This window comes from Anas platyrhynchos, chromosome 3 (assembly GCF_047663525.1).
Source record: "Anas platyrhynchos isolate ZD024472 breed Pekin duck chromosome 3, IASCAAS_PekinDuck_T2T, whole genome shotgun sequence".
NCBI lineage: Eukaryota > Metazoa > Chordata > Aves > Anseriformes > Anatidae > Anas > Anas platyrhynchos.
Window position 1 is genome coordinate 86,398,587 of NC_092589.1, and position 24,296 is coordinate 86,422,882.

At 40.6% G+C, this 24,296-nt stretch overlaps 1 protein-coding gene across 3 annotated transcripts; it reads left to right on the top strand.

Annotated features, from left to right (window-relative positions):
- Window positions 1-4,039: 4,039 nt before the first annotated feature.
- LCA5 (lebercilin LCA5) lies at window positions 4,040-23,663 on the top strand. 3 transcript variants are annotated; one of them, XM_027454959.3, is made up of 9 exons: window positions 4,046-4,162; window positions 5,289-5,352; window positions 9,654-10,055; window positions 12,033-12,562; window positions 14,042-14,179; window positions 15,008-15,104; window positions 16,211-16,356; window positions 18,147-18,285; window positions 20,056-23,663. In XM_027454959.3, the coding sequence occupies exons 3-9, from the start codon at window positions 9,857-9,859 to the stop codon at window positions 20,841-20,843; spliced, it is 2,037 nt and encodes a 678-aa protein (XP_027310760.2). In that variant the 5' UTR covers window positions 4,046-4,162; window positions 5,289-5,352; window positions 9,654-9,856; the 3' UTR covers window positions 20,844-23,663. The 3 variants fall into 3 exon arrangements, with proteins under 3 accessions (XP_027310762.2, XP_027310760.2, XP_027310759.2); XM_027454958.3 differs by having other exon boundaries at window positions 5,289-5,347; XM_027454961.3 differs by lacking the exon at window positions 5,289-5,352 and having other exon boundaries at window positions 4,040-4,162.
- Window positions 23,664-24,296: the final 633 nt, after the last annotated feature.

Sequence of the window (24,296 nt, forward strand, 5' to 3'; positions counted from 1 at the left end):
AATAATTCACCATGAACACTGCCAATTGTGCTTCTTTCAGACACCCTCAAGTTCAGCTCAGTTCACGGACGCCCATTCTCGGCCGCCTGTCAGAGCCACAAAGGGGCTGTCAGGAAGGCGGCGGCAGCTCCGATGCCATCGCGGGCAGAGAATGCTCCAGAAAACCCCGTCAAAATGGGTTGCAACCAGTCGTAGCCCGAGAAGTGACACCAATAGAAAGGCTTTAAAAGAATTGTGAAACTGAAGTGTAAAAGGTGAGCGGTCACTTTTCAGCGGACGACTCGGGACCACTTGAGGAAAGAAGGAGTGGAAAGATTTCGCATCACTTCAGAGCCCAGGGCATGGGAGACAAGCTTGGAAAGTGATCTCGAGCTGTTCATTTCCCAGGATAGGTGAGCACACAGTATGAAAAGCATTTTGACAAGTGCATTAGGAAGTACAAGGAGACCACGATTATTTACAGCATTGAAAGAGGCTGCCGCTTTAATTTTGGAATATTTGGATTATAGGATTGCAGATAATTGCGAGCAGAGGGAAGTGTGTGCTGACATACAACATACCTTGCGTGCACAAAATATTTCAACGTATGCTAAAGAACTTCAGCTGGACCCTAACTACATCCACACGCATGCTCTAATAAAGAGATCTTGGTTGAAGCTGACCACATTCATAACAGCAGAGGAAGGGAGCAACAACAGCCTGAACTGGTGCCCTTGGCTACCCAAACTTGAACTGATTTGGGCCAAAATCTCGTCGATATAAGTTTCTGGATTTTGAGCAAAGCTCTTTTGTATCAGTGTGGACGTGAGCTACTGCGTCTGGTGCATATATGTGGGAGAGATGTGTGCAAAGGTTTACACAGCTGTTTGCAGGGTGCAAGGCAGTGTGTCATAGCCTGTTCTGAGGGAAGGAGTCAGAAACCCTGAAGGCTGCAGGAGCCAAAAGGGACCTTCTCGGGCATTTCGTACTCAATCCAATGGTTTTCATTAGCCTTGGATCTTTTGTAGAAATTGGGTGTCTAAGTTAGAATCTCACGGCAAAGATCAACATCGTGCCTCACTCCCGGTTAAGGCAAGCAGCATGTCACTTCAGCTCCCTCGTTTATATCACCATGCATTTATTAAGTCCCCACTTCATCACCACATTATGGTATTCAAAGCACCACCCCGAAGATTTTCCCTTTCCAAATTCAAGCCCCATCTTTGTTCTCCCTTTTATCCACCACATCAGATGCAGCAGAGGAAATCAATAGCATTTTTCTGTGCATCAGGGCTCTCCCATCGATATGTACATGTAACGATTACATGAGCAAGGGTTCTGCTGATCTGAATAAGCCTGGGGGCTTTACCCCTGTTGGTACCTCTGGGAACATCGAACTGTGTGACACTGTGACCTGATTTAGTTTTCGAGGGCTTCCACCCTTCTGTCAGAAACAGCCCTCCTCTCACTTAGGCTGTGAGGTGATGCCCCATGCTTTCAAGCAAACGAAAACAGCTTTCTACTTCCCCCTCCAACTCCTGAATGAAATACCCTGGTCCAACAACCTGCCCATCCGAGCAAGCAGTTACGGCATCAGTCTTGCTTTGCGAAGACAGAAGAAAACTGCAAAACATTATTTCTTGCTCAGGTGATTCACACAGTTGTCCTGTCCAAGGGAATCCGAAATGTCACACCATTTATCTGTCCTGCATCAACTGCTGTGTGGAGGATGGTGCCTTAAACACATTATTTGAAGGGTTTAGATTAACAGGTTCAAAACTTCCATCGATTAGTGCCACTGCTGATATTGCACAATACCTGAGTTTATCCAGTTCAGCAGCTGATTTGAGCACGTTAACCTTGTCCTGGCTGGAGCCGCTGATGGAGAAGTCTGATGAGATTGTTTTGAACAAGGACCCCACGTTCAGTACAGGTACTGAACGTATACAATGCCTACCTTCAGTTCCTTTATTACTTACATTCAATAACTAATGATTAGTTAGTTGCTAACCAAATGGTTAGTCATGATAATTAGCCTATGAATTAACAACACCAAAAAAAAAAAAAGTCTCTTCCTTATTTCTTAATCTTTCCTATTGTTTTTTTTTAGTTGCTTTCTCTGCTTATAATTTTCTTATTATAATGTTCTTAGCCGGAGTAGGCATGGAGATGGATTATGAATCTCTTTCATCCCATTTACAGCAGCAACAGCATTTCAGATTCTGGCCTGGCCTGCTGCCAGGTACAAGCAATACATTTCCTCCAGTTGCAAGCAATAAAATTATTCTTTGTTATTCCACATTTCTCTGGATCTTTTTGAAGGACAGCAATGATTCTCCGCCAGCGCTGCTGTGATGAATTATATGCTTTAGCTGTTTAGCACAAGGGTGAGCTATACAAAGCCACAGGAGGCTGAATTTAAAAAATGATCCATGTGAGTTTTTATTGTTTTTCACATCACTTTCATAATAGTAATGCAAATACAGCAAAAATACTAAGTGCAATTAGGGAGACAATAAAAATTAGGAAATTCACAGACTGGTTGTTGTTCTTTGGCACGCCTGTTTTCTGCGATTTTAGAGTCAAAAAATTAAAAGCTCCGTTCAGCTTGGGAGACTCCGTGTCAGCTCTATGCCTCCCGAGTGCTTTGCTGCTTTTGAAAATGTGTTTCCATTTCCTCCTCTTTTACTGGAGTTTATGCCAACATGTTTACAATCGCATCCTAGCCTATTCATTAAGTTACACTTTCAAGAAACCTAATTATGCACATTCAGAGTTCTTGTACACAATCAGTATGAATAAGGCAGTTTGGAGCATCTTCTCAACTCTGACTTTCAGAATCATGTTTTTTTCTTCTTTTTTTTTTCCACTGAAATGGGTAAAATTTATTCTCCTAAAACTTGCTTTACAGGGGACAGTAATTTAATTTCAAGTGCATTGAAGCTATACTTTGTCGCATATTTGATTGTATTTAATAGTGAATGTGTTTGTATGGTTTTGGGGTGTTTGTTTCACTGCTTTGTTTTCATTTGGATAATTGTGGGTTTGTTTACTTAAAATGATTATATTAGTTAATAAATCTAGTACCTTACCCCATTTACTTTTTTTCTTTTTTTTCAATTTTTCATGTAGTGGTTAATGAGCATTCATTTTGAATGTTTTGAACCCCAGAGACAGCGCTGTTCAGTGCAAATACTCAGTCTCCCTCTTTAGAGTATTCAGTTTGCCTTTCTATGCAGATAGTTTATAACAATTTTCCTATTGAATGTTCTGCTTTAATTTATTCTAGCCGAATTCCTGTGCCATTTTCATCACCACCCTATGAGGACATACTCCATTAGGAAGTTAAATGTGGTAAGTTAAGATACGGTATTTGGTTCTTTTCCCCCTTTCCCTGCCCAGAAAGCAGTCTGCTTGACTACATTCATTATGAAAGGTTATCATTAGAGAGAAAAAAAAAAAGGAAAAAGAAAAAAAAGTAGTGTAAGAGTTGATGGTCAGCAGCCTTACTCTTCTGTGCAGTAAAATGCAACAGGGTCAGCGAATTAGGTCTGCCCTGGAGTTCAAGCCTCCTTGCTGGTCTTACAGGGCACTTTCACCCCCCTGCCACTGTAACACCTCGCCGAGAGGTCCGGGCTCACCTCACCCGACACAACGCCCGCCAGACGCCCACCAACCCACCGCCCCACTGCAACGCTGACGTGAAATAAAAATAAATAACGTGAATAAAAAAACGCTTTATTTCCATCTTCCCTCTTCCCTGACGAGCTGCCCCTTCAAACCCGGAGCGAGGCCGGGCAGGGCAGGGCAGGGCAGGGCAGGGCACTGAGGAGCCAGAGCAGCGGCGCCGCCACCCTCCGGCCGCCATCTCCGGCCGCGCTCCCCTCGCCCCGTCCCTCACAGGCGCTGCGCCCCGCAGCCAAAATGGCGGCGCCTCCTCCGCCCGCCGCCTTCAACGGCGCCCTTCCGTCCCGCCCCCCGTGCCGCGCCTAGGCCAATCAGCACCCTCAGCTTTCCCCCTCCACCAATCGATCTCCAGGAATCTCTAAACTGTCAGCACGGACAGCCAATGGCTGAGAGGGAGAGCCCGCCTCCTCCCGCTGCCGGTTGCTGGGGCAGCGGCTGTCAGGAGCCCCCGAGCGGCCCCTTTAAGCGTAGCGTGGCAACGGCGCCGCGTCCGCAGGTACCGGCGGGGCCGGGGCCTGGGCCTGGGCATGGGGACGGGGACAGGGGACAAGGGACAGGGGACAAGGGGCCGGGGCCGGGTGCGCGGCTGCCCCCGGGGAGCGGGGCCGCCATGATCCGGCCCTGGTGCGTTGGGCTCCTTGAGGCGTCTGCGGAGCTCCGGGGGGTGCTGGGGGGGGGGGGGGGGGGCTGCCCCGCGCTGTGTGGCTGCTTTTTATCTGATAATTCGTTAATTTAATCATTTTTTATTTGGTTTTGTTTTTGTTTTTGTGTAACAGGCTGACAACTAACCCATATTCCCCCCCAAAGTATTAAATGTACGGGTGCCAGAGGTACCTCGGTGGGTTTTCCTCAGGCTTTCCTCAGTTAAACTCCTTTCCTAACGACCCAGGCTGCTCGGTAACGGCTGAGGAGTCAAGGAAGCAAAATACTTAGAAATTAGAGCCTCCTCAGGCGAACCGAAGTAAAACTCAGATGTCCCAGTGACTCGTTTGCTCTAAAGGCAAACTGTGATTTTTCTTTTTTTTTATCTTAATCAAATTACATCTTACATCATAACCCGAATCTTGCAAGACCCGACAGACCACGGTTTCCAGTTTTGTAGGAAAAGTGTGGTAATCTTACCAGTTTACAAACCCCAAAACCATTTGGAGATGCAGGAAATTAATTTTAGAGGTTCCTCGAGGGAGCTTGTATGAGTTCACCTTTCCCCATTTGTTTTCAGCCCCTCGATTTCTCAAAATACTTCCAGAAAGCATCAGAAATTGCCGTTTGCTATCTGTCAAAACGGTGCTTAGCAAAATATTCTCAAAAGTGGGTAATATCCAGCACAGAAGTGGATAATTCTCATCCTCCAGTTTTCACATTTTACTTCACAAAATACAATTTGTCTATTTTAAATACTGTTATGAAAAGCACTCTTCGTAAGGATTATTGCCTTTTCAGTGAGTGCTTGTGGGACTATAAAATGACTGATCAGCGTTAAGTTAGTAAGTGAAAATGAGTGTTCTTGTTTTATGCATATAATTAGACATCTTGATAATTGAATTGTAGACATTTACATTTTTCCCTGAATGCAGTCCCACTCGTTTTCATTCACATATGCTTTTTTTTTTTTTCTCCAGAAAAAAATCTGTGCACGAAGACTTCTTTCCGTCTTTCAGTATCCTACAGGCAGACAAAAGTAAGGTACATCTTGGCTACACCCACACCGCTGGAGTTATTTGCCCCACACAGAAATCAGTGCTGCCACTTAGGTTAACACCTGTGGTGCCTCTGCCACTGGTGTGACCGCCCCAGGAGCCCAGGGCTGCTCTGGATGCCACATGTGCCCCCGTGGCCCGGAGACAGACCAGGCTGCTTGAATACCACCAGATTGTTTTATTCAGCACGTTGCTCTCAGCAAAGAGGGGAACACAGATGCAGAGCCAGGAATCAGTTGTTAATCTAATTAAAATCTTAATGGTCTAATCAAAGGTTTAGTACTAGTCCAGATAATAAACACGGTTCAAGTTAGGCACAGTTAGAGTGATGCAGACAGCCTCCAGTACCAAGCACACTTTCTGGTGTTAACTTCAGCCACATCTGGGACCTGAATGGATCTGCCTGGCAGGGGGGGAGTCTTTACAGCAACTCACCTCTTCCTGTGCTTCCCAGGGAAGGCTTTGGGATGGTGGATGCTAGTAGCTTCTTCTTCCTCATCTTGGGTCCATGTGGGATCATTTTTTATTCTTCTAACGGACTGTACACATTGCTCTTGCTTCATTGCTCCATCCAACTTTATAACATGTGGTGTGTTTGTTCTGTGTGTTATCTGTAAAACTTTTTTTGCCTGTTTCCCAAGATCGCATCCTTCTGATGAGCAGTTACTGACCGCTGGTGAGCTGTTACAGCGTGGGGCCGACTGTCACCCTGCATTTGTGCTTTCAGGGCCCTGCAGTCCTCTCATGGCTGTGCTCCTCTCTGCTCCATTTTCCCAAGGGGAAACAAATAGTTTACTCCCAGAGCGAGCAACCTGTTGCTTTCTGTTAGTTTTACATGTAACTATAGGTGCTAGAGCACACGGTTGTACAAAGCTAAGCAAAAAGCAAAAACGAATTAGATAAGCCACCTGGCTGTTAGCTAATTTTGCTGCAACTAAATAAACTATAGCAAAGCTCCAGGCATCCAAAATGAGTCCAGACAAAGCCTGACAAGTCCCGTGGCCCATTTTGTTAGCTGAAAATGCAGCCTGTGGCTTCTTACAAGCAATGGCATCACCTATATATAGCTTTTGTGGCTATAGCCTACAAACACAATTACAGTTTTCGATGTTTTTTCATTCCAGATGACTGAAATAATGTGAGGTCTGTGATACAGCCCTCCAGAGTATTATCTTTATATTTTCAGAAAGATAAAAGACAGAATTAGTTTTATATTAGTTTATATTTTAATATGTTCGTTTATATTTTATTTTATATCTTCTGCATTCCCTGTGATTCTGTCTCGTGCAGTCAGAACTGACACAGCTTTACCTGTGCACCATGTAGAGAGCAGATTGTTCCCAAAACTGCATCTGCGTTTCAGTTTGGGAGCAAGGAGCAAGGCAACAGAAATTCTGTGCAGATGATTGTGGGACCAGTTAGGTGTGAGTGTTGATATGCTCGAGGGTAGGAGGGCTCTGCAGAAGGGTCTGGATAGGTGGGACTGATGGGATGAGGCCAGCTGTACGAGGTTCAACAAGGCCAAGTGCTGGGACCTGCACCTGGGGCACAACAACCCCATGCAAGGCTAGGGGAAAAGTGGCTGGAGAGCTGCCCCGTGGAAAGGGGTCTGGGGGGCTGGTCAGTAGCTGGCTATGAGACAGCAGTGTGCTCAGGTGGCCAAGAAGGCCAACAGCATCCTGGCTTGTGTCAGGAACAGTGTGACCAGCAGGGCTAGGGAGGTGAGTGTCCTCCTGTGCTCTGCTCTGGTGAGGCTGCACCTCGAGTGCTGTGTTCAGTTTTGGGCCCCTCACTACAAGAAGGACATCGAGGCCCTGGAGCGTGTCCAGAGCAGGGCTATGAAGCTGGTGAAGTGCCAGGAGCACAAGTCCTGTGAGGAGTGGCTGAGGGAGCTGGGGGTGTTTGATCTGGAGAAGAGGAGTCTCAGGGGAGACCTCATTGCTCTCTAGAGCTACCTGAAAGGAAGGGGTGGGGAGCTGGGGGTCGGCCTCTTCTCGCAGGTAACCAGTGATAGGACTAGAGGGAATGGCCTCAAGTTGCACCGGGGGAAGTTCAGGTTGGATATTAGGAAGAATTTCTTCACTGAAGGGGTTGTGCGGCACTGTAACAGGCTGCCCAGGGAAGTGGTTGAGTCACCATCCTTGGAGGTCTTCAAAAAACGTGAAGATGTGGTGCTTAGGCACATGGTTTAGTGGTGGACTTGTCAATACTAGGTTAATGGTTGGACTTGATGGTCTTAGAGGTCTTTTCCAACCTGGATGATTCGATGACTTAGGAGTAGAGCTGTTTGGGAGGATGGTTGCACCTGGATAAATTCTAATATTTTTACTTGATCCTAGTCTTGCCCTCGTTAATGCGTGTGAGGGTCTTCATTGTATTTAGAGACAAATACAGTTATGGTTAGGTGTATACTTTTGAAATATAGCTCCATTAATTCAGAAGAAAAAAACATACTTATTGCTGATCATATGAATGTTTGCAGTTGCTGACCCCTCCTGCATGTGTTTAGCAGTCTCTAGGACAAGTGATCTCAAGCACAGCTTGTCTTCTTTCTCAGCCTTGTGGTGTAATTTCAGTTCTCATCTTTGATGTCAGTTTTAGGTATCTAATTTATTTGGACCTCATTGAAAATATTTAGGTACTTAACATTATTTTGGAAAGGTACTCCCCAAGCAAAGAAAAAAATGCTCTCTTCCAAATAATTCAGTAACAGTTTCCTAGGAGCTTCTCTGTTCAGAAATCTATGGGGATATTTATTCCTCTAATTCCTGCTGTATAGATTATGAGGGCAAATCCAACCTAGTCACTGGAGACAGAGTTGAGTGTGCTAACCATGAACTGGGCCAGAAAGCTTGAATTTGTAATGAAAACTTTCTTGGCAGCTGACATTTCTGTTCTGCTTGGCTATGCAATTCTGCAGGTATGGGCAGTGGAACAGAAGGCTAAAAAAGCGTGCTAAGTTTATTTTATTGGGGAAGCAAAGTGATATAGTGAAATACTGACCTCTTTTTTTACAGGTATGTCATATGCCCTGCAGTGTAGAAGAGTTTTGGTTGAAAGCAGCTATTTTATTTTATTTTATTTTATTTTATTTTATTTTATTTTATTTTATTTTATTTTATTTTATTTTATTTTATTTTATTTTATTTTATTTTATTTTATTTTATTTTATTTTATGTATGTAGTTTACTTAACCATTTAGAAATGGGTTAGGAGTTCATGTCATTCAACAGGCAGAACTGACAGGCTCTGGTGTAAGTCCTTTTTATTCACCCATTAGAGGCTTCATGTCTTGAAGTTGGGAGATGGTGGAGAAATAAGCTTGAAAACTGTGGTGAGAGACATAAGACACAGGAGGCTGCACATAGTTAATACTTTATACATTGATGAGAAAATACTTTTGACTGAGAAGGGTAAGGAAAATTTTGGATATATTTACTCCATGATGTTGTCACCAAGTGTCTCAAAAAATTGCAAAATAAGGTGATTTTTACCTTCAGTTTGGAGGACTTTTTAGTTTACATCAGAAGACCATCTGCGGGGGCAGCCATTCTCTTTTATACCTGCTGCAGTAACATTTACCATATACCAGCAGCATGGTCTCCTTCATCAGATACTTACAAACTTAAAAATAGTTATTTTTTTAAAGGCTCTGTTTGCATTTTCATATCATGCACATGACACAAATACGTGCTCCTTCCAGCTCTTGAGGGCACAAAGCTCTAGATGTTGTAGGATACAAGAGTACTTCCCATGGCAAAGGGAAGGGCCCAGTAGTGGTTAGGGCTGGAACATGCTCCAGGCAAATGGGACAACTGATTTTTCAAGCATGTTATTTAGCATCATTGAACTGTCAGAAATTGAGATATGGAAAATTTAGTCAAATTCTACAAATATTGTCTCAGTTCTAGTCATAGAAATAAGTCGTTGTTTTATTGGGTAAAATGTTTTTCAGGATGTTTAAATTAGTTTCCTGAATAGCTTCAGACTTTTACTTGTCTTTTGTCTTGTTTTCCAAATTCTTCTCTCTCTAACCTGGCAGTAATTCCTTCTTCAAGATTTAGCTGTGGTACTCTTCTCATTCCTCTTCTGGTGATGAAGTGCCTCCAACTACTGAGTATAGTACTTGCTCCGTTCCTAGAGTGATGTCTGTCCCATTCAATATAAGTAATAAAGCTAATGTAGCAAAGCATGTGGCATAAAGTTATAGGAATTCTGAATAATTTTACAGTTCTTCTACCTTTCTTAAGGGCAAAATCACTCTCACTTTTTTTTTCTCTCTCTCAGTTATTACAGAAAAATGCATTCTGAATGGAAACTACTGCTTGCTGGACTGAGCTACAAAGATCTCATGCTTGGGAGATGAAGATGATAAATACAAAGAAATAATCCAGCTGCTGCCATTGTGACTACCAAAAGGTCTTTTGTGTCAAAATGCACAGTCTTTGAGAAAAATCTGGAGAGCAGCTAATTTAAAAAAAAAAAAAAAAATGGGAGAAAGAGTAAGAAGCCCAGATTCTGAACAAGACAGAAAATCAGATGGGGATAGAAATAGTGACTCCTATTATTCGGATGAAGATAATGTCTCTCACTCATCTGGCCAGTCACCCACACTAAGCTATCCGTCTACAAGCCAAGAAAAGAGAGATCACAAAACACAAACTTCAAACAGCCTTGTGCACTACCAAGGTAGGTAGATCGCAGAAGTTGTTCCTTTGTAACTGCTCCAAAGAGTTGACTGTGTTTGAAAGCTGAAATAAAAGTGGGAAATTTTATTAAGCATTGTAAGAATCTAGAAATAAGGTTCATGTGAATTATACTACAGATGGCAAGTAGACTGTGACAGTTTTGTGAAGAATGAAACTAACCTGTTCCTGCAAGAGGACAATTTTAATGGTTTTCAGAATTACTCGTATTTTTTTTTTAACAAGCAAGCACAGCTCCTAAAGTAGTCTTTTGTTGAATCGTGCTGATGTTCTCTTTCAGTCTTTGACGAAAGGACTCAAGGCAAGCCTGTACTATGCAGTCTGTAAGAGACAATTGTTATGATGTCTCTGACAACATCCCCTAAAGATCTCCTTGTTGGGGAAGTCTACTTGACTAAGCTTTACGCTGCTATAATTGTGTACTTTGAAAACAAGCCAGAAAACAAGCAGCAATGTGGCAAGAGAGAGAAAACGTGTTTGGTGACTGTTAGGTACATATGGAGTGGAAATTCAAAAGAAAGGGTTTTTTATAGGCCTTCCCTGAGAATAAAATATTTCCAATTTGAGATGGGATAGCTCCACTGAGCTCCCTCACATACATAAGCTGCTGTCTCGGTTGTGGGGAAAGTGAACATCCCTACAAAAAGGGAGAGAATGGTTGTACAGGTCCTGGGCTGGGACGCCTCTCTGCCACGTTTTGACAGCTTGTTCTAAATAGTTATGCACATCTTCTGATGGAGCAAGAACATCTTGTCTTTCTCAAGCAAATGCTGTTTCCTTTGTAAGTGCTTGATACTGTAGGAACCATGTGGCTAATGGTATGATCTAGGGTGCCATAAGATCTGACCTGAGGTTGCCCAGGGAAAATATCCTTGGTCTTGGTGCAGCTGGTGTTTTGCTGAACAGTTGTCCAAACTGTACAAACTGTGGAAAAAGTGAGCATTGAACAGAAAATGAATGAGTATATGTGCAAAACATTCACAGGAAAATACAATATTTTAAAGCTGTTATTTTTGCTGTCAAATATTCTCTCTGGATTAGAAGAAGTATGGTGTGCACCAAAAGGAAGGCAGAATTTGCAGTTGCTCACACCCAGTGTATGGGTTACTGCATTATTGCTGAATACAAGCTTTCAGACCTGTATGATATATAAGCTGGTGCTCAGCTTCTTTATTCCAAACAGTGGTGTCCCTTAATAAATATATACTCATTGTGTATTCAGATGTTTTAAGATATATTTTAGTGTATGATGTCCTTTATTCACTGAGTGTAGCTTGAGAGGCAAATAAGATAGAAACCTAATGTTTAGCTTTCATCTGTGGGGATGATAATAAAATAGTATCAAAAAGAAATGTGGGAGTGATGCACACCGGTAATCAAATAAGGATACTCCGTGGAAAATAACTTGTGATACAGAAATAAATTATTCAAGGGACAACTGAATTTTCATGGATTTATAATTTTTCTTTGGAGGCTTTTTGCATTGAGCCTTTAAGATTGCTGTTTTGTCTGTAAGCATGGCAGCTGGGTTTGAAAACACTGTTTCATTTGCCTGAGAGAATGACATCTTGCATAATACATAACTAGCTAACACTCAGCTAATTGTTGCCATTGTACAAGCATTTGATGATATTGTATGCATAGGAGTACGGTATTTCTAATCAAATATTAATGAAACGTCTGTTATTTCTGATACAATTTGCAGATGATTACAATGCTTAGATATTGATGGCTGAAAATATTACCTCTTGCAGGTCACAAACGGAAATCTCCATTTTTTATCTATGAAAAGAAGCATAAGCCTCTCACATACATGCTTTCTATTTTCTGGTTTGAAAGCTGCAATCTCTGCTACGTATTGTAAAATTGTTTCAGGCAGAGCTTTATTCCAGAAAGGATGTCTGAATCGACAAATTGCATTGTCTTATGGTAAACATGCTTTTCATTTTTCCTCTCTTAGCCACAAAGAAATTGGGTTCCAAATATGCACCGAGCAAAAGAGGGACACGGTGGGGTTTCCGTTCTCAGAGCCTCACTCGGGATTCTCCTGCGAAGGATATAGATCTCGTTACAAAAAGAGTTCTTTCTGCTAGGCTGCTGAAAATCAATGAGCTCCGAAATGAACTGACTGAACTCCACATCAAACTAGATGAGCTGCAGAAGGAAAACAGGGCGCTGAAGAGGCTTCAGCACAGGCAGGAGAAAGCCTTGAATAAGTTTGAGGATACAGAAAACGAAATCTCTCAGCTCCTTGCCCGACACAACAATGAGATTAGAATATTGAGGGAGCGCCTACGAAAATCTCAAGAGAGAGAACGTGCCACCGAGAAAAGGCTGAAGGATTCGGAAGACGAACTGTACAGAACAAAAACTGTCTTGCAGAAACTGAAAAAGCTGTCTGCAGATAAGCACCTTGCCGAAAGAGATGACCTGGCAAAGAAACTCGCCTATGCAGAGAGCAGACTAGAGGACAGTGAAAAAAGAATTAAGGTGAGATGACCTTTTCTTTTGTAAGAAATTTTGGTTCAGGTATTTCTTACCAGAAAGAGCTTCATGTTGTTTTTATTTTTTCCACTGTGCTAGAGCAAATAGAAAAATTATTCTTTTTTACATGTAAATCGCATCAAGTAAATTATTTCCAAGGTAATTACATAGTTATATACTCAGTAGTCAAGCATTGAAATTGCTATTTACAAATTAAGTGTTACTTGTCAGTGTATACACAGTGAGCTTGTGCTTTTAAGTGCTTTTATAACTAGTAATAATGTTTCAGAAATGCATGCAGCTATAGTGTAACTTTATGAAGTCTAATTTATCCTCCAGAAGGTGAAGCATTTAGTAAAAATTTACTGGGTATTCAGGGAATCGTGTACTAAAATTCTTCCTTTAAAAAAAAAAAAATCCTGTCCCCTATTCTGCACATCTGAGAGCTGAGCTGGGGAAAAGTATAGCAATCTTTTTCATACCAAAATGAGCTTTAGTACACTTCGTAGGTATCCATTTTAAGAATCTTGTGCAATTTACTTTAATATTATTCAGCAAAAATATTTACCAATATGTCTTAAAAACTCATCTCATTTAAAAATAATTGTGTTTACAGCTTTAAACTGCTGGAAGTTGTATGCAATGCTTTTTTAACATTATATTGGTCATTAAAATGATGTTAAAGTTTAGTGACTATATTAGTACTTAAAGCTAAATTACATCACAGAGATAATAGATACTGTAAATCCAAAGGATTTTAGTGGAAACTAAGCTCCCATGAAATAAACCCAAAAATATCAGGATAGAAAATGCTGCTACTCAGATCACCTCACCCTGTAGCGTCACCATCTGGCACCTGTAGTTTTACGATCGGGTATTTCAGCATTTGTGGTAGTGGATAATGTTAAAATGAATCATGCTCTAGAAGCACATTTTTTTCGTCTGTTTTTTTCCTCCTCTCATCATCACAGGCTCACATAAAACAGGTGAGAGTATCTAAGTGGAACAACAGTCACAAATCTATTTCCCAGAGAAGAAGGTTAAAATTATTACTTGTCTTCTTCCTTCTAATCCTGTACTTTTAGGGAGGTGTCCTGTTTTGAAACCATCAGGTCAAGATTGTCTTAGAGTTTCAGAGGTGCACTCTTTGCCTGTGCCAAGAGCCTTGGGGAATTGACTAGCATGTCCCATGATGTCCTCAAATTGTCCCTGTCTATTCCAGAAAGATGAGCTGCAGCAGCTCTGCAGGTGCTCTGTCTGCCCCCTGAAAATTAGGGTTAGGGTTTATGCGTGTTTACTGTTACAGTAATGGTGGAGCTGATATCTGAATCCAAGATGCAGGTTTTCTGTAATTTTTTTTAAGTACCTTGAACATAAAAAGAAGAAAATTAAAAAAATAAGAAAAAAAAAGAGAAGGAAACAAAAAGTATCCCTGCTGATAAAAAAAAAATAAAATAAAATATTATTTTGTTGTTTTTATTGAAGGATCTGGAAAAAAATCTTGAATTAAGTGGTAACAGTTTTCAACGAGAGTTACAGTCAAAGAAAAAAAAGGTGCATGAAGCTCAAGAAGAAAACAGAATTCTCCAAGAAGAGCTTCAACAACTTAGTCAGAAGCTGAAGGTAAAGTGTGAAGCAATGCAAGCTGGGATCCAAATTGTGGCATTTTATCTTTGGAAGTATCTGTAATGGAGTTTGAATAGTTTACCAGTGATTGCACTTTCAGACATGTACTTGATTATATCACCTGTGAGTTCTTTTCCTGCTTCAAATGAGAAAGTTCTGTGCTCTGACCCCGCGGCCTGTTTAAGAGCAGGAATGCCTCCATGTTAATTATTGTTAACGCTAGTTAAGAAAAGCAAGATCAAGCATGTAGCCAAGAATTGCCATTAAACCACAAAATCAATGGGAAAACTGGGTATTGAAGACTTGATTGTTAAGATCAGATCCGCGGGCATATACAGCAATTTATGTTAGTAATGTACGGGCATTACAGCAGGTTTGTGTACAGATTAATTGGATGTACTTGTGACACACACATGTGTACCCTGTGACAAGTAATACTGCTATCACTGAAATGTTTATCACTTTATGATACTAAACGTTTATTTGTGCGATCCATAAATACATCACAAGTTGTATTCACAGTTATGGAAGTACTGGCATATAGTTGTATTTTTGCTGCAGGGTTGCAACATTTTTTCAGACTATTTTGCTAATGATTTGGGGGAGGGGAAGAGCTCTATCTGCATATTTTTACAGCATAAGAAAAGTTAAGAATTTGATTGTGCTCCTCAAAACATTGAACAAGAACTAGTGATGCCCTTACTTTATAATTGATGCCCTTACTCTATAATTACAACAAATATTTTCAATTTAATTTACGGCTTTGGTAATGAGTAGTGAATGAAACTTTAGTAACTCATTCTGCTACACCTCTTTGACTCACAGGAAAAAGAAAGAGAACTTGAAGCAAAAAATATATATGCTAACCGTATGTTGAAGCTATCACCAAGAAAGGACATGGATATTATACAAAGAAAGAAAGGTAACACATAAAACAACAAAGGCAAAAAGATTTGTAATGTCACTTTTAAGTTAGACTCTGCTAGGTTATGTCATGCATGCCATTCAGTGTTTGACCCCACTGCCACTTGTCCAGGAAGGCTTAAATTTTTGCACTGCTTTCAACACAGCAGTCATTACAAAGAAGAGCACAGTATGATGCTGTTTGTAACTGCAGAACTAGAACCTAGAACTTCATCAAAGTGTTTTTAATTAATTTCATATCAGAAGTTCCGGGGTGAAGGAGGAGAGGCAGATGGTTTAGTAAATTTTCTAGTCGATCATAGATAATGTCTACATGAAAATAAATTACAGAGGCTTTAAAAAAATAAAACCTCACTGCTATATTTTGTGCATGTTTTTTATTTATTTTGTCATCAATTCATATTTATTTTCTGTCAGATCAGCTGCAGTACTTTTTTCATCAGAGTGCATATGTCACAGAACATAATCTTCTAAAAGCATCAATGTAGTCATTTCTTCTGGTGTGACAAGGCAGCCTGAAGCCTTATGTTACCAGCATAAATATGTGTTTATATATGTATGTCTGTATGTGTACTCAGACAGTCTTCAATGGATCAGTAGAATCTACTTGTCAGAAGAAGCAGGAATTTCTGGGGCTGTTTTAAATATTTATTGTGAGCATTTCAGTTTATCTGCTGCTCATTTTAGGATAGGTATTGTACTATCACTCCATTTTAGGTTCAGGCTTTGAGAATGTCATTTAACAGATATAAGGTTGTGTTTTAAAGATACAACTTAAAATTAACTTAATGAGTTTGTTTCTCTAAATGGACCTTCTGAGACAAGGTGATGATTAGGATATTGTATGGACAATTAATGTATATGTATTCACTATACTGTAATGATTTTATAAATAGTTTTTTTTTCCTGTTTGTGGTTTGGTTTCAATGTCAGTTTTTACATGCAATTTTTTAAGTTAGCATTTACAGATACTGAAAAACAGTTACGTGAAACTTCCCAACACTTTCCACTTCCATAGTTGCAGATACTGAGAAATGAGGGATAGATGCATAGTCTGGTATTTTCAAGGGAAAATGTGACTTGATTCGTTTGTATTTTCTACAGCCAACAACCAAAATACTAAAAAAGGAGCACAGCTCACAAAAGGAGTACAGACCAGTGGATACTTCTCACCGGTAGAATTTCCTCCAGAATCAGAACTTGTTTGTGGTGACACAACAAATAAGAAAGAAGGGATTCTTCCCAGAATAGTGAGTTCCATAAAAAAAAACTCAAGACTTCCTCCAAATAATTCACCTATCAGACTGAATATTTAATGCACAGCTTGTATGTTAGAAAAAATGTATATTTAAATATACAGAAAATATAATTTAGAAAACATTCTGATCTTTAAGAGAAGTGTTGCCTTCCCAGAAATGCCATGTGCCATTTTTGTGACAGTTCACCATGTTCAATGTCTTACCAATAACCATCAGTTCAATCTGTTTCTTTTTTTCTACCACTTCTTTGAAATTTTTAGGACTTTTTTTTTTTTTAATTTATTTCTAATGCTAATTTGAGCAATCTGTTGTAACAGCACTGGCTGCCTTCGTCTCTCTTTTTGTTTTGATCTTAGTTATGGTTTCTTTTACTTTCCAAATTTATTTCACAATCCATAAATCTAATGCTTCCTCTTATTGTCAGAGTGATGGCATTTCTTCTGTCGTTTCTCCAGCTTTGTGAGCGTGGTTGCGTTTTTTGATGTTACTTTTTTCTGTTTCCTTTTTTAATTATAAAATAGCACCATTAGAAGCATTTCTGATACTTCTGTGACCTCAGACTAAAGTCAAAGAGATTTGTAAGGTAGAATTAGACTGATTTTAGTACAAATTTTATGATTTTTCCTTATGTAAATCTAGGGCTACTTGTAAGGAATTATGCTCTGATGGTTGTCTTGACTGGCTTCCTGATAGGACTGAAGTTTTTTCATGGCTGACAGCTTGGTTTGTATGTTGTCTCTTCCAGAATCCTTTCTGTAAATATGGATTTAGTTTAATGTATGCATTCTTCCAGCACTTCGGTGTGTAAGTTATGTAATGGCACACTTGGTGTAAGTGGAGCTGGTGGAATGTAAATTACATTTGGGTAGTCTGTGCCTTCATCAGTTTTCTAAGTCAAGCATTTTACATATTTGTCACCTCTTTGTGAAATTTATTTTTAAAAATCATAATAATAGTCGTGTATATGAAGGGAAAATACTTGAAATTGTTCGGGCAGCAAGTTCTATTTTCTTTGTTCATTAAGTAGTAACTGTTTCAATTATTGTAGAGCAAACAAAACTTCTATATGCAGTAAAATGCACTTTTTAGGGAAATAAGAACAAGCTACAAAGTTAGTATCCACATGTTGGATTAGGCTGGCTTTCACTTTACTTCATTGCCACTGATTTTCTGTTAGTGATTTTTATGCTGACATTGATATATTTTCTGCAGCTTCTTTCCCTTTAAATGTATATTTACTTACTAGCTGATTTTTCACCCAGGAATGAGCCTTTCTCATTCTCTGTTTACTTGATACTCAGTGACATTAATTCCCACTGTGAAACTGACTGAATCTGCAACCCACTCACTTCAGTAAAAAGATCAGATTGTGGAAACTAATTGCTTGCTTGTTAAAACAAAAAGGGGATGGGGTCTGGCTTCTGTTAAAGTCCTGGAAAAGGCAATTACTGACTTCTAAAGAGAGCCACCCTTAACACAGGGACAATTTTGGTTTATGACACTGGAGCTGCAGTCTTCCTGACATGTAATACGGAATAGAATTGATTATCTGTTCATTTTGTTTCAGATACATAAAACTATGTTAAAGATGATGAGATTTTAGGACCAAAATCCCTGGGTTGTCAGAGTTGGTTAGGTTTAGATGACTTGCTCATTTTTGTGTTTAGCAGTGAGAATATAATTTCAGATTGAAATAGAAGTTCATATCATATTTTTCTTGTTGTTGTTCATTTATTTGATTATTTTACCCTATTAGTTTGTTTTGTATCAATTTATTTCAGGAAAAAGAGCCTCAAGACATTGAATGGAAAGAACAAGGAGACCTCCTAAGACAAGACCAAGACAGGGAAAGGGAAGAGAAACTGAAACGTGCTCAGGAAATACAGTCTTTAGAGGAGAGATTTCAGAAACTGCATGACGGTAAGAAAATGGGCAGCTGAAAGCTGGAAAATGCAATGCAGAATACTAATCAAGTGAGGCTGCTATTTTTTTCTTTTTTTGTGTGTGTGTGTGAGAGAGAGAGAGAAGAGTGAAATGATTTTGCAGAGATCACTACCGTGGAAAATTATTTTCACGTATATTATGCAAAGAGAATCAGAAAAAAAATAAGGAATATAGAGTAATTTGTATCCTGTATGCAGATGTGATTAAGTATGTAGCAGTAAAAATGCTGTCCACTAAGAAATATTAAAATCTGAGAGATTCGGCTTAGGATGACATAGAGATAAATCAGCATTTACCTGCTGACTTGCCAAATGCCGTTAAGGTAGGCAGTAGATTTTTACTATTGTAGTACAAATCTGCTTTCCTTAATTTGACCTGTTTTTTCAGTACAGATCTGCTTTACTTGTATCACTTGAAGTTGTAGTTTCTCTTTTCACTTGTGGTTATCTGAATCATTTGGTGTGGCTATTTAAGAAATGCTAATTTCTGTTGTTACATTTAATATTGCTTTTTTGTTCATTTGGTTTTCAAAGCATGCTAGTGACTTACACTCCTAAGTCTCTTCATATTTTGAGGTATTTTAGATGGACTGCGTCTGGCCATGTTAAAATATTTTTCAGTAATTATAGTTAAATAATGGAAGCAGTTACAAGGAAGAATTCTAAAATGTTATAGATGCTTTCAGAAGTAAAATCTGTGTAAAATCCCCTGCATCCACTAACATTAGTGCATGATTTATACAAGCCAAGAATTTGCTCTGTTATGTCTGTAAGATATTCTGATCATGCTTCCCATCTTAATGTACAGAAAGGTAGCTACTGTCCTTGGTATAATGATATGCTACTAAAAAAAAAGATAAATAAATTGATCTGTTGCAGTTATTTCAGTAAGTTTGATCTAAAGTACAGTAGATAACATGGAACTTTGTGAAAACAAAAATCAGCAGTTTGAATGGGAAATGCCAATTTCAAAGGGAAATGCCAATGTGTTGAATGAGGCAAGTAGTCATTCAACTTTTGACCTAACGTGTCTATGGTGTCTCGACAGAAAAATATTTTGAAGACAGAAATACTGGAAGCCTCCTTTGTCTTTTATTTGCACTTGTTAGTAGCTAATTATTGTTTTGCACTTTTCACATCCTGTCACAGCTATGCAAATTGACATTTGGTATTAGCACAGGCACTGTCACTGAGTTCATGTGGTGACACACAAGGCACTTGAGCGAAGCTGTCTATATGCAGCAGATGTAGTATGTTTTAAATCATTCACAACTTGAAGCAAATAATGACTTGCTATGACTATGTTGCCTGATAGCTTCACAGCAAATAGTTTCCTGTATGGGGGAAAAAAAAAAAAGCATATGTCCCAGTGTCAGTGATGCTGACAAAGAAAAATAACGTACTGTGCAAGTCAGAACTATTAAAATTGGTGATGCTATATTCATTTTCATTCAAACACAGGAAATAAGGCAATTGGCAGAAATGAAATTCTTCTGAAATTCTAAAACATGAATAACATCCTAATCCCTTTATAAAAATGACAGCATGCCTTTATATCTTAGCAGAGAACCTAGTATAAATTTAATTGTAACTTTTGAAGAATTTATTTTTACAGTAGCAAAACCACAGTATGCATAGAAGAGCATATTAAAAAGTCAATGGCTTTTACTCAGATAATTTTCAAAATAATTTATAAAGGCACTGTAAGACTAAATCATTCTAAATAATGTTTAAACATTTCCTGCAGAGTGGGAAGAATATGGTAAAATGAAAAAAGAAAGCAGCTTTTTATTGGATAAAGAAGATAAAATGAAGATGGAGACGGAAACACACAAACCTGAAATAGAGAGAGAAAGTACTGAAATGCTGGAAGAGCAACGAAAAAAAGAGTTTCTGCTTGCTAGAATGAATGAAATTGATAGAGAAACCCAAAATGTAACGAACATGAGACTTGCTTCTCAAACACCACTCGTAAATACAAGAAGACCTGATTCCCAGGACATAAAAGAGAAAAATGATCAATACGTTGAAATTCCAGGGAAGGTTAGTAATGGCTTTGCCCGAGGTGACAGCCAGGATGATGCCACAAAAGTACAAGGGCAGAAGCAGAAAAATGTAAGGACTGTAGAAGAGTTAACATTTGGCAGTTATGTACCTTCCTTTGGAAAAGGATCAGGGAGACCAAGCTGGCTAAATCAAAAAAGTGACTACTTAGGTGAAAATATCAAGGAAAATGCAGATTTTAATAGTAAGAAAGAAAAGAAGTCCAATTTAATGGAACAACTCTTTGGAAGTAGTGCCAGTACCGCCCTCCATTCTAAAAGTAAGGACATGACACCTTTTGACGTAGACTGGGAGTCTAGTAATACTCTTCTTGTCGATAAAAACAGTAAAGTCAAAGTGAAAGAAGACACTGATCTTTTCAGTGAAGGAAGAAACCTAAACAGACACCGTCTGCAACAGACTGCACTCAAGCCAGGAGTTAAAACCCTTGGTTCTTTAGAAGATGACGTTGAAGAAGTAATCTTACAATGATCCTATTTTATATTTTTCATATGTAAATACTGAAAAAAAATTTTCATGTGATATTTATTAGATACAGAATTAACACATTTCAGATGTATTGTAAAGCCTTATGAAGGAATCATTTACTTATAAAGGGTATCTGAATAGAGGAAAGATGCACTCTGGTAGTACAGCCTCACCTATAGGCAGGAAACTCCTTGTCAAAAGTAAGATCCAAATGCAGCAGTGACTGTTGTGGCAGGAAGGCAGTGAAGTTGTCCTGAGGGACCTCTGATAGCTAAGTCAGCTGCTGGCTGGCTGCTTCAGCCAGAGAAGATGCTCTTGCTCCTTCCTGGGCTCCAGGCCTACAAACCCTGCACCCTGGGGCACCACCAGCCTTGTGCAGCTGTGGTGCAGGGTCCCAGAGGCTCCTCAGCCTCGTGCCAGTAGGGATGCTGTGGGAAAGGAAGGCCTGGCAAAGGCTGACAGCTGTCCTGGTGCTGCTGAACCAAAACCCCTATGCACTGTGGGAGGAGCTCAAGTCCCCATAGCACATGCAGGGAAGTGGATGGGGACGGCGGTGTGGGTTGCTCCTGCCATGGGAAAAGGCAAACCCACTCGTGGGATTGTCTTCACCCAAGGACCAGGGTACACCTGGATATTTCCAGCCACCCAGTAGTTGCCCAGCTAGCTCTGTCGGTAGAGCATGAGACTCTTAATCTCAGGATCATGGGTTTGAGCCCCACATTGGGTGCCAAAAAGGATTGTGGTGGTTTTACTCGGGTGGGCAGCTGTGTTCCACCTCAGCCACTCTCTCGTTCCCAAAATACAACACAAAGAGCTCAAGGTTTTGAGCTCCCTTTTCCCTTTGATTAAATCATCCTTATCTCAAACCTTGAGCTCTTTGATGTCATATTTTCTCCTCCTTCCTCTCTGAGGCTGTCAGACCTTCTGGTGTTAACTAGCCAAGTGGCTTCTGGTACATTTATGTCCCATTGTTTCCATGCCCCAGCACCCAATGCTCACAGCACAGTCTTTAACAGCCCATTGTACCTCTCAACCTTCCCAGCAGCTTGTGGGTGACAAGGGATGTGGTACACCCACCCAATGCCATGCCTCTCGGCCCAGGAGGTGACCAAATTGTTTCAGAAGTGACTCCCCTTCTCAGACTCGATTCTGTCTGGCGTACCATGTCACCACAGCCCTTGCCTTTCCAGGCCCAAGGTAGTGTTTTGGGCAGTGGCATGGTGTACTGGAGATGTTTCCAGCCACCCAGTAGCTGTGTGGCTAGCTTAGTTGGTAGAGTATGCGACTTAATTTCAGGGTCATGGGTTTCAGCTCCACGCTGGGTGCCAAAAAGGGCTGTGGTGGTTTTACTCAGGTGGGCAGCCAAGTCCCACCTCAGACACTCTCTCACTCCCCCTCAAAGAGGAAGGGGGAGAAAATATGACACGAAGAGCTCAAGGTTTGAGATAAGGATGATTTAATTAAAGAGAAAAGGGAAAGGAAACATAAAAAGGAAAAAAAATAAAAGTAAAAGAAAGGCCGCACAGAAGCACAGAAAGGCAGTCAGTGAGCGATGCTCGGCCATGCCCAGGGAAGCGGCCGCCTGGATCAGCCCCTGGCAAACAATAGGGCTGAGTTTCCACCCCTAGGGCAGCCGATCCCAAGGGTACTGGATGCCCCCTCCAGCTGTGGCCTGCGTGCTGCTGCCAGAGGGCTGGAGAAAAATGCATTAGCAATATCGACTGTGGTGTACCACTAGAGGCTTTGACTCTAGTTCGTACTGAAGTTCTGGCGCATCTGGCACTACAGCACTTCATTCAGGCCCCGATAGTCCACCGTTAGCCTCCACTCACCATTTGGCTTCCACACTGGCCCTATAGGACTATTAAAGGGTGAGTGAGAGTGGGCTGATGTAGTCAATCTGCCAGGCCTCACTGTGCTGAAATCCAAGCCACCTCCCCTCCTTCTTCACTGACCTTGGTGCCTGCAAGGCTTTTTCTCGCTCCCCTCTCCCTCCCAGCTGCTTTTTTTGAAGCAGTTTTTTCCCCCTTGTTTTAAATACGCTCTCACAGAGGCACAAACAACATCACGTTGGCCCGGCTCTGGCCAGGAGAGGGGCCCTTACCTAACATGGGGCAGCTTCTGGATCCTTCTCACAGAAGCCACCCCTATGGCCCCACGCTAACAAAACCTTGCCACATACGCCCAGCACACCATCGCTCTCTCTTGATTTTTGAGAATTACTTGACATGCCATTATAGATCAGTAAATGATACTCCTGACATTGGAGCATTGTTATTTATTGCAGAATGAGTTGGCTGAGAAGGCAGCAAGATTTTACGTGGCAGCACTGGCACTGGGGAAAGCTACTGGATGCGCATCTCTGGCTAGCCAGGGTGGGAAAGATTTTATCACCTGTAGGCTGCTCACAGCACGCTGCTCTTAGTTTGGAATACTTCTTTTTAAGCTTCAGTTATTTTCTTTCTCAGACGCCAAAGAGCCTCTTAGCTGTGTCAGGAAAATACTTACGTAACATCAGTGTCATGAAATGGATAGAAGGGACTTGGCTAGCACAGCGCCACAGGCAGATGGGAAACACTCTACCCCACAACCACGTTATCTCAGAACAACCTCAACAGAGACACAACTAACTCAGGAGAAGCTGCTCTCTTTTCTGTGTAGGTTTTCTCTAGATGTTCCTACCAAACTTACCCAACACTCCTCATATATTCAGGTTATATTTATGATATAATGACATTTTTTGTAATTTTCTATGTAAAACTCCAATCATTGCTACGTTTTGTTTTGTTTAACAAAATGGTTTTATTAAAAGAGTTAAGTAAAGCTTGTGCCTTTCGATCATCTTTTACACAAAGTTCTAACTTTCTATACGATGGTTTTGCTGTTGGAGGGGGGAGGGTTGGTAGCAATGTTGCTGCTTGGCACACGTAAATTGAAAACGTAGTTGATAAAGTATAAAGCAGAGGCATTCCAGAAAATAAGCTGAAGGTCATCATTCTTTGTTAGAGTGACAGATTTTTAAATGCCTCTCTGATATGCTCCGTATGAGCCTGACTCAAAACATACGGAAATGCAGGGAAGGATTCTCATGATCTCAAGATGCTTTGAATCAAGATTTCCGTGAAAACAATAGCTTTGCTGAAAAGAAAGGCTGATGTTTGCATCATGCAATAACTTTCTTTGCTCTCCTATTCAGAAAGAAAATTAGTCACAGATCCAGACCCAGTGTGTGGGACCGTTCTCGCTGATTGTCCTGCAGTGAAAAGCAATCCACGTTCACCTGCTTGCTGACAGCCCAAACCTGCTCATGTTGATTATAACACCACAGAATTAACCTCAGTCATTTTACTTACAGAGCGTCAGAATATAAAGTGAAATTCTGACCAGAAGCAGTGAATTTAATGGTCTCTGTTACTTTTCCACGATAACTTGTTTTGGAGAATACAACGTTCTGAG